This window comes from Elgaria multicarinata, chromosome 7 (assembly GCF_023053635.1).
Source record: "Elgaria multicarinata webbii isolate HBS135686 ecotype San Diego chromosome 7, rElgMul1.1.pri, whole genome shotgun sequence".
Classification (NCBI taxonomy): domain Eukaryota; kingdom Metazoa; phylum Chordata; class Lepidosauria; order Squamata; family Anguidae; genus Elgaria; species Elgaria multicarinata.
This window is the reverse complement of record NC_086177.1, coordinates 48,818,045-48,832,958: the sequence shown is the minus strand read 5'-3', so window position 1 is coordinate 48,832,958 and position 14,914 is coordinate 48,818,045. Positions and strand designations below refer to the sequence as shown.

The window sequence follows — 14,914 nt, the reverse complement described above, 5'->3', positions numbered from 1 at the left end:
GAAAGGGACAACTTCAGCAGCCAGTGATATGAGACCCAGTATTGGGCAAAAGGCAGGATACAAATAACAACAACAACAACAACAACAACAACAATGATAATAATAGAGCAGATCAAATACAAATGGTTTGCATACAATATCATGAGTCCTTGTACACAAGGTACTCTGATGCTAATTTTACAAAAAGTACATGCCAAATTTGGAAGCTCAAATCTCTTTGTCTCTCAAACTACAAGTCCTGCCAGATCTACACCTCATGTCATATCATCATGATCCCTTCATAGTGACACTATCCCTCTGGCACATTTATACCTCATAACACACACAATGAGATCTCTTATGGCATTTTGCATAATACAGAATAAAAAGTGGGAAATAAAGCTAGAAAAGCAGAATGTGTAATATGCCCCAACAGTTATCAATCCACTTCTGTACAGATAAAATAACAACACTAGTGTCGATCTAGCCCAAATTTAATGGCAACTGGGCCAGCAACTGCTTGTTCTGCTCTTACACCACTTCTGACTCACTCCAGCAAATCACATGGGAACTGGACAATGGGTATACAGATTCAGGGAATTACGTTTCTGTAAACGCTTACACAGTATCTGCAATTTAGTTTGTTTTTCCCTGCATGGTAGTGGGGCTACAACCTGGGCCAAGCTGCTCTAGATGCCAGCAAAGCGTATCCTTCTCTTGCCTCGCCCACCCCATTGATGCTTGGACTTCGACCCAGCTGTGTGCTTCCTGCCAGTGACATCATGTTGGTAGTTGTGAGACACAGGATGTCAGGCTAGATGGGCCAGATCGAGTAAGGCTCTTCTTAGGTTCTTGTTTTGGGATGAGTTTCAGAAGCAGCTTATAAAAGCAGAAATGATGATAAAAGAAGAAGGCGCAGTGATTCTTCTGCGGGTGAACAACCTCTCGTATAAAGAAAGATAGGATCTCTGTCTCATGATCATATTATTTGCCTTCTGCAATTTAAAAACCCACACTTGTTTTCCCATAACACTGATGGTTTTAAAAAAACAAACCCTCAAAAAAGCTGGATCTGTTATTGTGACCTATCTTTCAAAAGGGTGTGCAATATATACACAAAATACAAAGTGATCCTCTATTTGCTCCTTTTGAAATGAGACATCATACTTCCAGAATAGTTGCTTCGAAAGGCTGTGAAAAGTAATTAATGAATTTTGAGCACTTCACCCTTTGGGCCCAATTAAATTTTTAGTGCTAGTTAATTAGTGGTTAAACTTTTTGCCATTCGTTCAACTCAAAAGTTGCCTTACAGGAAAGGATGCAAGATCTAGAGATTAAAAAGGGCTTTGGCTTAACTTTTTTGTTTTCATTTTGTTACTTTTTTTTCTTTTTTTTTAAAGGAACTAAATAAGAGCAATGCCAAAGAAGAGAGAAGAATCATTAAGAAAATTATCAGGCAGTGTATATTTTAAGCAGGGTGAAAAATAATTGCTTATTGTGCCAAAGCCACATTAATGTAATGAACCGTGTGGGTTCCCAGAGCTTTCTGACTGGTAAAGGGATTTAGTATTAATCCGCTTCATTAAAAATTAATGAGGGGTAAATCAGCCCCTAGTTAACGTAATAGAATATCCGGCTAAATGGGGTTGGTAAACTCATGCATTGTTGCTTGGTATGTTTACTCTGATGCAAAATTCCTGCCCAAAAAACAAAAACAAAAAACCTAGCCAAATTGTCAGATGTTGATAAATGAGCTCTTTCTTTTACTTTGGAAGACAGAAAGGGTTTTCAAAGGCTTTTCAGCAATACACTGCTTAGTATTATTTTTAATTGTAGGATGGGTTCTCCAGCACAGCAGCAATGATAAAGGTCCAGAAATACCTACATTCCCATTCTGCAGTTACCCCACCCCTGTGACTTGGACCAGATCTACACCAAGCAGGATAAGACACTTTGAAAGGACTTTAAAAACTGTATATGGAGCATGTTCTGGACCCCAACAGTTGTCACTACTGTTATAAACCGTTTTAAAGTAGTGTAGATCCTGCCTCGGATACTCCAAACCATATGCAACTGAAATACAGACTTTGTAAGATCCTTCAGGGGCCCAGAAAAATACAGGAAAGAGGTTAAACAGAGAGTGGCCTGGTTCAGACAACACACTAAACCATGCTGCTTCACCACAAAATGGTTAAGGGAATTCATTGTCAATGCATTCCGTTAACCATTTTGTGTTTAAGCAGCATGGTTTAGCGTGTTGTCTGAACCAGGCCAGTGGCTTCTCTACAACTATTTTAGTATCAATCAGATACTGACAGCCTTCAAGGATGCTTTTATGTAGAGACCAAGCCTGGGGTCTAAATGAAACCTGAATCTGCACTGTCGCGCTAGAACTGTTTTGTTTTTGTACTAGAACTGCTAGAATAAAAAATGTTCTAGTAGGGATGCAGTACTTTATTTTAAATTTTGTACATTTATCTTTTTATGCTGTATTCTATGCTGTATTTTGTTATCTGATGAATTGTTGTAAACCACCCAGACAGCTTCAGCTATTGGGCAGTATAGAAATGAAATTCTTCCTCCTCCTCCTCCTCACTTAGAAAAGTGTAACGAAGTGGTATCTTATTTTGTTGTTTGTATAGACACACACACACGTGTGTGTGTGTGTGTGTGTGTGTGTGTGTGTGCATGTGCACGTGCGTGTTTAGTTGAGGGCTTGATTTGCTTTAGCAAATCCTTTCTAGTACAGGCAATGGTAAGTTGATGGAAAGGAGGGGTTAGAATCTTGGGCTGTTTTAATGGTGTTGTCTGATTGGCTGTTTCTTTTTCAGTTCAGAGTGAGAGAGAGTATAACTGTCACTAGGTTTTCCTTGTGAGGTAGATAAGAACTGGCTTTCGGAGGGGAAGAATTTGGGGGGATGGTTAGTTTTCCCTGGGAGGTGTTGTTGTTGTCCCTTAACAGGGGGAGGTACATTTATTTTAACACCATGAAACATATGTTGTATTAAAATATCTCTTTCTTTATAAATCAAATTTTCAATATTGTTTTCTTATTTTAAAACACCTTTCTTGGTCTTATTTGTTGCTGAAGGTTTGCGACACACACACACACACACACACACACACACACACACTGATTTAAAGTTCCCTCTTAAAAGGAAGAGGCCGGCGTCAGTGTAACAGAGGTTGTTGATAGCTTCACCGTGGTTGGTGATACCACAGAGAGCTATTTCAACCTTTGAGAATATGGAAAAACCTACACAAAAGACAGGAAACCAGGGGCCTGACTTCACAGTGCCGAGTTGACAACGCCTCCCTCCTCAACCCCACACTCTTCCTTTCCCACCATGGCGTCAGGTAATACCAATGCTGAGGGGTGGCACAGTGTTTCTGGGTGGCCACCCAGATCCCGGAGGTGCTCCCGCCCTCTTCCTGGTGGAAGGCAACCAATTGCTGGTCAACTTCCACCACGCTCTGCCCCTGGGTTGGCCCTGGATTTGCCATGGAGCAACATTACATGGCAGAAGTGCTGTGTTGACATCATTCCTTTTGAAAAAGTCAGGGTGAATCCCTGACTTTTTCAAATAGGAGCATTGCGGGGAAGCCCTGCAGTAGCTGTGATGCTGCACCTGCATCGTCTAACTTACAGGCACAGATCCACAGCCACTGCAGGGCTTTCCCTGTGTGCAGATAGCCCCCACCAAATGATCCTTTGTAGATTAAAGCCCTGGAACCCGGGGAATCCCAGAAGGCCAGATTGGAACCAATAGGAGGCTGTGATTTGCCCCACACCCCTATATTACAGGAAGTAAGGACAAATATAGTGCTTATGCTAACAGCATGTTCTTGTGTCAACATGTATTCTTATACATGTCCTTTCAAGAAAGTTGCTGGACTCCAGCGACATTGTTCTCGCACAAGGCCAGGTTAAAGGAAAGCTCTGCGAAGCAGGCAGATACTAATCAACACCTCAGTTCACAGCTAAACCTCCCACAGAAGAGTTTCTGTACCTGGACTGATTTCAAAGGATGTGTTAACATGAGTTCCTCCCGCACAAACAGCAAGCTCCGAACGCCACCAGGTTTCATTCTCCGAGGTCTTACAAATGATTGCTTCAAGTCTTCAGTGTTACAGTTGTGCATACAGGGAAAAGATGGCCCAAACTGAGACAGGGTCAGAGCAAGAGAGAGCCATTTATAAGCGTGCATGCTGAAATTTCCTTTTCAATCAATATGCATCTGCAGGAAGACAAAAAGTAACTCTTACAAAGCAGCACAAATATTGATTCTATGTCAAATTGAAGACTCAATTTTCACCATTAGAAATTCCTTCTGTTCTTAGAAGAAAAGAAATGGAATAAAGCTACATTTTTATTACAAATGCAAAAGGCATACAGTCAAGCTATATACTGTATATGAAATGTATAAACCCCTCACAGGCACATCTAACACAGAATCTTTCAGTTAATTCATCATACAACTCAAACTTGGTGATTTCTATTGTGAAAGCCTAGCAATAATTTTTACTAGAACCATGGTCTCATTTTAGATTAATCAACATTCATTTGGAGCTCTAAGTTCCTAAGGAGTGAGCAAACAACATTTGATGATTCCAGTAATTATGAAACAGATACTTGTTCTAAGTGGCGTGAGCACAAATTATATAACCTAAAAACAAATGCCTGAGAAGGCTGCCCATATGTATGATTCAAATGGGAGCTGTCTAAATGGAATCTTTGCCCTGCAGTGGCTGTGAATTGGCGCTGTGTTGGTTATATGATATAGCCACCGATTCGCTGCCACCATAGGGCAAAGAAACAAAGACGTACAGCAGAAAAGTTGAGGACTTACACCAACTTTTCCTGCTGGACTGAGATCAGAATGGCTTTCGACCATCTGTTCTCACTCTGGCGCTGTGCTGGAGGCATTCCTGGGCAGAGGGCATTCTTCCATTGGTCGCCGGATGCTAGGCAAGGGGGAGGGGGTGGGCTTGGTGAGTCGAATGACTGCTGGAAAGCTCATGCTGCCTCCTGTGTCAGGAATAACAACCACCGCCATCCCCATAAAACAGGGGCAAACCAGCACCATCAAGGCAGCCCCCTGATTTCCATGACCCTCTACCTTCATTCAAAGAGATGGGAGTATCACAGAACTAGGGTGAGCCACATTTAAAAATATACACATGAAGTCCTGACTCAGCCATGATGTTAATGTCCAAGTGTGTGAAGTGCTGGCACAAGACATGTTGAGGTCTGAAGCAGAGCCCAAATACCCTCCTCCAAGCTATACACACACTCAGTCTATGTCTGCAGGAATAAAAATGTCACCACGGCATTCTCTTCGACATTAGCAACTACCCTGCACATGAATTTCCATGAATGAAGAAAACAGAGTAGCCCGTTTTCACAGGCACCTCTAGATGTGTGTCCAGGTCCAGTGTCAGAGGTTGGCATGAGTGAGCAGCTGCCGAGGGGGCAGTGAAGGGGTCCAGCCCTGCTCCTGCCACAGGTGCCGCCAGGACCAGACTACTGCTACTGTGGCAGCAATCACTGTTTCTCCTCTCCCCATCTCTTCACTCAGCCAGCCCCACCGGGGAAAGGGAGCATTGCAGACAGCAGGCAGCTGGCCAGATGACCCTGAAGATGCAGGTCCTATGCTGCACCATTTTAATTCAGAACTTTTAAACCCTAGGTTTTGAGTAGCAGCCATCTGAACCAATTATAGGGAGCATATAGGCAGCATTTTGAAGCATTTGTATTTGGAGTGTGCAGCAAATGAAGAAACAGGAGCAGCAAAAAGTCTCCTGTGCCATCCAGTGGCATCTCTCCTGTGCCACACCTCTCCTGTGCCATCTATGGCCATTCCCCTGCAAAGGCAACTTCTGATTGGTTCAGATTGCTAAAATTCTAAAATTGTACAGGAACTAAATGATTTAAAAGGAAAAGACTAGCATGTAGAGTTCACTATTAAATGATCCAGTTCCTGCCTCCCCACTTAAAAAAACAAAAGCCTTTATCACCTTTCCTGCTGTCAGTTCAACTGACAAAAAGAAAATGCAGCCCACAAGTTCATGTTAAAACATATGCACAATAAATTGGTGGTACAAAGTACGCATTGGGTGACCCAAGCATTTTCAGAAGGTGTACACAATCAGCATTTGCTTTGAGTGCTTTCTTTATAGACAAGGTTAATAAAACTGTATTTGCGGCAAAGCTTCAAATGATGAAGTAATGCTTGCTATAGTCAATGAGGTCAAAAAAATATTTCATGATGCCTGGACACCCATTCATTACAGTTTATTAAGAGGTACAGTTAAATCAAGCAGTGGCAGACGTTTAGAGCTCCACAATTCATTACAGAAATATTTCTAGTGCCCATGCAGGTAAACATGCTTGCTCTCAGTTTGTCCTGAATTATTTGTATCAGACACCACCTGCATGGTTCAAATTGACACGGAATCCATGAAGATTTGAATTTCATCCTATGAAAGGAAGAAGTGTGATCTGACATGACTAATAACCAGCACTCAAGGTATCATTTGCAGCCACTTCACTAATTTCCTTAGCCCAGAAGGCATGTGTCCAGCCTGTGTGTCCCTAGGCGGAGAGAAAGAAATTACCTGAAAATTTAATCATCTGTTTTTGACAACAATTCTTTTGCACAATCAATTTCAAGTGTGTTCTTGTACTGCATGGGAAGGAACATTTTGAAAGGAAGCTTCTTACTACACTTGGATGACACATGCTATAAATACATGTATCAGCTTAATAAGCATAGAGAGCATGACATTAACCCTCTAATGTAAGCATTCCAGAAGGCTCAGCAGACAGTTACCAGTGCTGGAACACATAAATGCTATAACTAGGATATGAGGCCTGATTTACACCCAGCAGGATATTGCACTATGAAAGCGGTATATAAAAGGCAGGAGCCACACTACTGCTTTATAGCGGTATTGAAGTGCACTGACAACTGTTGGGGACGATTGACAAATACCATATACCGCTTTCATCCTGCTACATCCTGCTTGGTGAGGCTCCTGCCTTTTATACAGTGTTTTCATACCACTTTCATAGTGCAATATCCTGTTTGGTGTAGATTAGGCCTAAGTCAGTTGGCTCAGTGATAAACATAAGGAACAGCTGAACTTGGGGCCTTGCTAGACCTGGTGGAAAATCCGGGGGAGAGGAGAGGAGACCTCACATTATGAATAACGTGAGATCTTGCCCTTATTCACATGCGAGCTGCGACGATCTCTGGAGGAGAGCCGTCACGGCCGCCATTTTGTTTTAGTTTTAAAGCGGCAGCAGTAGCGCAGGAGCCAGGAAAGGTAAGTGGGTTTTTATTTTAAAAAAAAATTCTCCTTGCCCCCTGTCCGTGATCTCCCCACCCTGGCCCCGTTCTCCTTCCCCCATCCGTGATCTCCCCGCTCTGGCCCCGTTCTCCTTCCCCCCCGTCTGCCATGTCCAATGCCCCCCCTGCCCAATCGCCTCCCCGCCCACCATGCCTGCCTGATCACCCACATGCTTGATCACCCGCCCGCCATGTCCAATGCCCCCTCCGCCATCCCCAGCCACGATCTCCCCACCCTGGCTCTGCACTTCCTTCCCATCTCCCTCGCTGGGTTCGCTCTTCCCCACCCCCAGCCCCCATCTCCCCCCCAACAATCCCTCCCCCCCCCAGCCCGATGGGCACAGCGCTCCTATGGAGTGCTGTGCCCCGTGCGTGGCTTCTCCCGGCTACTCATGAGTAAGCCGTGTAGCTGGGAAAAGCTGCGGAACCGGCTGGACCTTCCACAGCCCCGGGCTCAGCCCAAGGCTGCAGAAATACCGGGCCACAACCGGTGCCGGTTTTCCCGGGCCAAGGGAAGGTTTAGCCCGGGCTGACCCCGGGATCCCCTGTGCGTCATCTGGATGCACAGGGGTGAGCCCCGGTGTCAGCCTGGGTTAATCCATGGTCTAGCAATGGCCTTGGTCAGACCAGTGCCAGAGCTAGTCCAGGATTGTCAATTAGATACCTGGGTGCTGCCTCCAAAATCTCAGCCAAAGGCTGTTAGGAATGCTTCTGATTTTTGAGCTCCAAATTACCCAGTCATTATTAGAATGGGAGGCATTAGAATTCTGCCACTGTTCTGTTTGTATTTCCAAATGTTCTACAGAGTGCTGCTCATGCACATTTTTCTTTAGCTTTCAGTTCCTTCAACTCATTTGCACCTTTTCACTGTGTCGACATGGATGATGTGCAAGTAGAAAACACTGCACACATAAAAGCAATCTAACAGTGCAAGCAAGCCTCTGCATGTACCCTCACAGGTAAGTAGCAGTATGGGAAATATTCCCTATTCTATTTTTAATTATATCCACCTTTCCTCCAAGGAATTCAAGATACAGATATGATTTTCCATCACAGCCCACCCCAATTTATCTTGACAAAAATCTATGGATTTGTGAATCAGCAAAACCTAAGTTCATCAAAGTTTTCCAGTTTCCACCATGAAGTTCATTTCATCTCATGTTCATAACAGACATTGAACTTCTTTTTTAATGCACTTTCCTAAGTGTAGATGTCAGTTGTGCACAGCTTTAAAATGTATGCATTCTTCCAACATTAATTAAAGCTCTCTCTCTCCCCCCCCCCAAATTACACATTTTCATGCACATTTTTCAAATGTACACATGTTGTTGAATGCATTTATTTTTTTCAGGTCCACAAATCATACTGCAAGCTGAGAAATGTATGGACTTCAAGCACAGATTGCATTCAAATCAGTCTGGAAAGTGGGAACTGGGTAAATCCTGGTAAAAAAAAAAAATTGAAGTGAAACAAATTTCTCATACATCCCTGTGAAGTCAGTTAGGCTGAGAAGGAATTATTAGGCCTAGGCCCTGCTGGATCAGACCAAAGACTTAACTAGTCCAGTATTCTTTTTCCACAGTGACCAGATGCCTATAGGCTATGAGTGCAATAGCACCTTTGATACAGGAGATAATATATCACCATCATGACAAATAGTCATTGACATTATCCAAGAATTTGTCTACTCTCCCTTTAAAACCATTTATTTATTTTTATTTATTTATTTATTTTATTGCATTTATATCCCGCCTTTTTTCCTCCAAGGAACCCAAGGCAGCGTACATAATTCTCCTCCTCTCCATTCTATCCTCACAACAACAACCCTGTGAGGTGGGTTGGGCGTAGAGTCTGTGGCCTTAGCTAGACCTTAGCTAAGGGATCATCCCGGGGTCATCCCTGCCTGCTCCCAGGATCCCCTGTGCATCATTTACATGAAAAGGGATGACCCCTGCTTCTGGGGGAGAAATGCTAGGCCATCAAGGGTGAGCTATTCCACCTACTCCCCTCCCCCCACACACCTGGAGATTTTAAAAGCAATGCTGGAGTTTGGGAAGTGCTGCTTCTGGGGGAGAAATGCTAGACCAGGGGTCCCCAACCCCCAGGCCACAGACCGGTATGTGGCCTGTTAGGAACTGGGCTGCGCAGGTGAGCTGCTTTCACCCACCCACTTCTTGGCGTGCCACTTCGAAGCCGCCTGCCCGCTCCTGTGTCCTGGCTTCGCTTCGGCTGGGCGCTCACCCAGCCGAAGCGAAGCCAGGACTCTGGAGTTGGGGCCGCTCTTAGAGCCACTGTGGGAGAGCGGCTTCTGGGTGCGGGGGTGGGGACGCTGCCGCCGCAGCTACACTCCTCCCTCTCGAGGACAAGGCGGGCACGACCCTGGCTGCCGCCACCGCTTGCAGACAGAAACCCAGCCTCCTCCCCTGGTGCCACCCCCCCAAGGGTGGCTCTCTCCGCGGCTCTTCTCCATCTTGGGGTAGGTTCAGGCTGGCCACCGCGAGGTAGTTCCTGCCCATTTCTCAGCTAGCGCAACAACAGCAAGCAGAGGCCTGGCTGCTTGTTTTCTTTTATTTGAACAAAATGAAAAATGTTTCCTGTGATATTTTTCATCTTAAAAACACACTTTTTTCAATTATCATTGAGAATCTAGCTGCACTTCCTGTTTCTAATACAAAAACCAGATATTAAAGGGGGTTGATTATATGAAGGCATCCCCTTAAACCTCCCCCCCACCCCGGTCCGTGGAAAAATTGTCTTCCACGAAACCGGTCCCTGGTGCCAAAAATAGGGTGACCATATTTTGGAAACCAAAAAGGAGGACAACATGGCCGCCCCCCAAGGGGGCATGTCCACCCGAACATAGCCTTGGTCACATGTCTGATTTTACAGCACACATTTAAGACAAATCTGTTCTACATAACATCTTAATGTTAAAATCACTGAAATAAAGAACAAGTGAGAGATTCAATGTATCTGAAATTAACTTCATTCACTCCTACTTTTGTAGGTTTTGCTGTACTTTGAAGCTTTTGCTGTACTCTGTGTGTTACATTCTCCCCTTCCCTCAAATATCTTTTCTGACTGTATCTTCACTCATTGCAAGCTGCTGTTGTTGTTAACAGGGTTTGCTACTGGCCAGCCGGATGGCTGGCTTTTTAAAATTTCATTTTTTTAAAAAAAGCTTGTGTATAATTGTCACAAGTTTCTCTACTCTAACATTAGGGTGGGTGTTGTGGCAGTGAACACTACTTTGCCCATTCACACTTCTCACTTATATATATTAGCTGCTCAAGGCTTGTGTGTGGGAACCACTTTGCACATCCAGACTTAGAGCTCCTGTCTACTTCCTGCACAAACATGTGACTCTGAGACCCTCTTCCTAATGCACTGCGTTTCATGACAGCACCATGGGGTTAAGTTATAATAGATGTCTCTGGGTTGTCTGTGCAGCCTCTGTTGTCTCTCACTCTAAGTCATTGCAGACAAACCAAAGCCTCCAGCCTCAAACAATCTCTCTCTCCCCACCCCCCACCCCCGAAGTCTCCCAATGGTCCAGCTAGGCTGCACACTTGTGGCTTGGGATATTGCTTATTGCAGGTTATTGCTTGGTCTGGTGACTCTTACATCATCATCATCATCATCATCATCATATCCAGCCTTTTGCCCAACACTTTAAAAACCTCTGTCACCAGCCACCTCCACCTCCTCTCCTCTTGCACAACTTTGATGCACTCTTAAAACACTCTGCGTGGCAAGCCAGCCTCAGGGCCAAGCTACAGGTGCATCTGGGTTGCCTTCAGCCTCTCTCTGCCTTATGCCAGCCTGCCAACATTTCCAGCCTCAAATAATCCCCCACCCCCTCTTTCGCTGCCAAAGTCTCCCAATGGTCCAGCCAGGCTGTGCACTTGTACCCTGTGGCTGGGGGTAGGGCAACAGCTTATGGCTTGGTTGCATCTGGTGACTCTTGTTTTTTAAAAAAACTCCACCACCAGCCGCCTCTGCCTGCACCAAAACTAGGCTCTGAGACACTCTTAATAAGGCTCTGTGTGGTACAGCAGCCTCTCAGGGCTCAGCGACAGCCATCTCTGAGTTGTGGCTTCAGTCTAACTCTGTCTCTAAGAGATGTGCCAGCCAACCAAAGCCACAAATCTATCTATTTTCTCTGGTATGCATCCCAGCAGTGCAGTCAGAGCCTAGCTCACAAGTGTACAAAGGGAAGTGGAAGGGAAGTGGTAGCGAAGCAAAGCAATGATATACCAGGTTCCAACATTTGCAGCAACAGGGCATCTGCAAAGAAGAGAGCCTCTCTCTCGACTGGCACCCTACTGTTGGTTGTGAGAGTTTTTCTCAAAAGATAACCCTTCATCGCCCATGATGTAGAAATTTGACAAAAAGGGCTCTGGACCATTCTGTTTTACCCTGTGGGCAGCTTTGACTGATCTCTCCTTTCCCACATTTTGATTTGTGGATGCCTTGCCTCTGCTGAGCTCCAGGTACCCAAATGCACACCAAATCTACAACAGGAAAGGTGCCCTGCTTGCCCAGACTTCTTACTTAAAGACTAGAGATCCCCTTAATGACAGGGCTGAAACTGCTCAGTGTGCAACACCCCAAAGAGGAGGTTTGACAACCTGAGTTTGAAGGATATGGCTTCAGCAGTTTTAAAACACAATAATTTTAAAACTTTAAACTTTTTAAAAAATCCTAAAAAAAACAATGGATGAACAGATCTGATTCAAACTTGGCATGGCTAAATCTCTCCTTAAGAGCTATCATGGTGCCAGCTTTCAGCCCTTTATCTTTAAAAATGTCATTTAAACAAAATAATTTTAAAACCTCAAACTTTAAAAAAAATCCTAAAACTCAATGGATGAACAGATCTGTTTCAAACTTGGCATAGCTAAAGTCTTTGCTAAGAGCAATCACAGTGCCAAGTTTCATTTCTTTATCTTTAAAAATAACATTTTTTAAAAAAATCCTCAAATTTTAAAAAATTCCTAACAATCAATGGATGAACAGATCTGTTTCAAATTTGGTATGGCTAAAGCTCTACCTATAAGCTATCACGGTGCCAACTTTCAGCTCTTTATCTTTAAAAATTATTATTTTAAAAATAATAATTTTAAAACCTCAATTTTTAAAAAAATCTTTAAAAATCCATGGATAAACGGATCTGTTTTAAATTTGGCATGACTAAAGCCCATCCTAAGAGCTACCATCATGCCAAGTTTCATGTTTTTATGTTAAAAAATGACGGAGTTATAAGCATTTTTGTTAATTCCCATTAGAGCTGCTCTTTGGAAAAAAAAATCCGGATTTCCCCTCCCACTCCCAGATTTGTCATAAAAACCCAGACAAATCCAGTCATATGGTCACCCTAGCCAAAAAGGTTGGGGACCACTGTGCTAGACCATCAAGGATAAGCTATTCCACCTGCTCCCCCCCGCCAACCTGGAGAATTTAAAAACAACGCTGGAGCTGAAGGTTGGGAGGTGCTGCTTCTGGGGGAGAAATGCTGTTCTAACAAAGCTTTTTTAAAAAATCTTATCTGGTTTGTTTTGCTGTACACTTGTATTTAGTATATTTCTTAATATTATTGTGATGTTGTAGTTTTATGTTGTTAAATATTGTTGTAGTTTTAATATTTTTAAACCGCCCAGAGAGCTTCAGCTATTGGGTGGTATAAAAATGCAATAAATGAAATGAAATGAAAATGAAATTCCAGGATGAACCTTAGGTCTAGCTAAGGCCTGTGACTGGCCCAAAGTCACCCTGTGGGTTTCCATGGTTGCATGGGGACTAGAACCCAGGTCTCCCGACTCCCAGTCCAACACTATAGCCACTAAACCACAGTGTCTCCATTCAAGGTGGTGGCTATCATTACACCTTGTGGTACCAAACTCCATTATTTAAGTTTGCCTTGTGTAAAGATATGCACAAATCTCACCATGCACCTTCATGGGTGAGTGAGGATTTTATGGCTGAGAAAGGCCTCCCCCATCCTGAATCCTATGCAACAATGACTTTCCCCAGTAAGTGTGTTTAGGTTTGCAGCCCTGCCCTTACTCTGTTAGTAAGATATGTTGTATGAAGATTCTTTTACAATGCTGTTTTACCATTTCCTAAATAAGAACAGATGTATGCATCAGTGAAACACACACAAAAAGAATTTTGGTGCAGTCATACACTAATCACATTAAGATTTCTTTCTTTGCAGTATTTTATCAATGCACAGTGTGCATGAGTAATATAGGGATGGGGGGAGAGATGCAAATGAGTTGAAATACCTAAAAGTTGAAGTGAAATGTGCATCCTTCAATTCTGAATTCATTTTAGAAATGGTTCTGGTAAATTAGAATTTAGGGGGCATGAACACAGAATAGAGGAAGATTATTATTTTAAATATATAAATAAAATAAATAAATCATTGATTTGCCACTGTGATTCAGTGGCAAACTGCTGCATAGTGCTCAGAAGCACTAAAAGGGCTAAATTTAGCTTTCTCTCAAGGTCCCCAAACATATATTACAGCTCACCCCATTCAGCAGCGTCTCCCAATTCTCTGTGTAGTATTTTCAGTCCAACACTCTGTACCACACTAGGGGCTCATCTACACCAAACAGGATATTCCACTATGAAAGCAGTATATAAAAGGCAGGAGCCACACCAAGCAGTATATAGCGGTATGAAAGCGGTATATGGTATGTGTCAAAGGGCCCCAACAGTTGTCAGTGCACTTCAACACCGCTATAAAGCAGCAGTGTGGCTCCTGCCTTTTAAATACCGCTTTCATAGTGGAATATCCTGCTTGGTATAGATGTGCCCTGGGTCTTTAAGGGTAGAATTGAAAACAGGAGGCCTTGCTAGACCCGGCCGGATAAGCCGGCAGGGAGGCGGGGTGACGGTGCGCTAACCTCCTAGACGGCCGACACGCAGGAATTACGGAAGCCCTGTAGCGTCGGCCATTTTTTTTTTTTTTTTTTTAAAAAAAGGGGCCACGTGTGGCCCGAAGACTCCGGAGAAGGTAAGGGTTTTTTTTATTTAAGCCCCCCATCCGCCCTCCCTCCCCGTCCCCGTCGTCGCCCTCTGCCATCCCCTGTGTCGCCCTCCGCCCTCCCTCGCCTCGCCGTTGCGTGTCGCAGTTGCGTGTGTCGCCCTCTGCCCCCTCGCCCTCCCGTGTGTCGCCCTCCGCTCCCCCTCGCCCTCCCGTGTGTCGCCCTCCGCCCCCCTATCTCCCCTCCCCCGGGATCCCTCTGGCCCGATGGGCACAGCGCTCGTAGCGCTGTGCCCTGTCCGTGGCTTTTCCCAGCTACTTGCGAGTAAGCGAGTAGCTGCAAAAAGCCACAGACCTTCCTAGACGATCTGCAGCCCCGGCCTCAGGCCAGGGCTGCGGAAAAGGCGTGCCATAAGCGACTTCGCTTATGGCGTGCTAAGGGAGGCTTCAGTGCGCCTTGAGCCCGGATTCCCCTGTGCGTCATCTGGATGCACAGCAGGGAAACCGGGTCTCAAAGCGTGCTAAGGCCTCATCTAGCAAGGCCCAGGGACTCAATTGAGGCCAAATATATCAGAGACAACCAGGTGGG

The 14,914-nt window shown here is 44.5% G+C and overlaps 1 protein-coding gene across 1 annotated transcript in view; it reads right to left on the bottom strand.

The window, feature by feature from the left end:
* The window catches only part of LOC134401088 (cadherin-19-like), an 89,953-nt gene that overhangs the window by 58,089 nt on the left and 16,950 nt on the right, over positions 1 to 14,914 (bottom strand). Inside the window, exon 2 of the mRNA XM_063129805.1 lies at positions 3,990 to 4,217. Within this exon, the coding sequence (XP_062985875.1) occupies positions 3,990 to 4,187 (198 nt within the window). The 5' untranslated portion in view covers positions 4,188 to 4,217. The remainder of the gene's footprint in view (positions 1 to 3,989; positions 4,218 to 14,914) is intronic.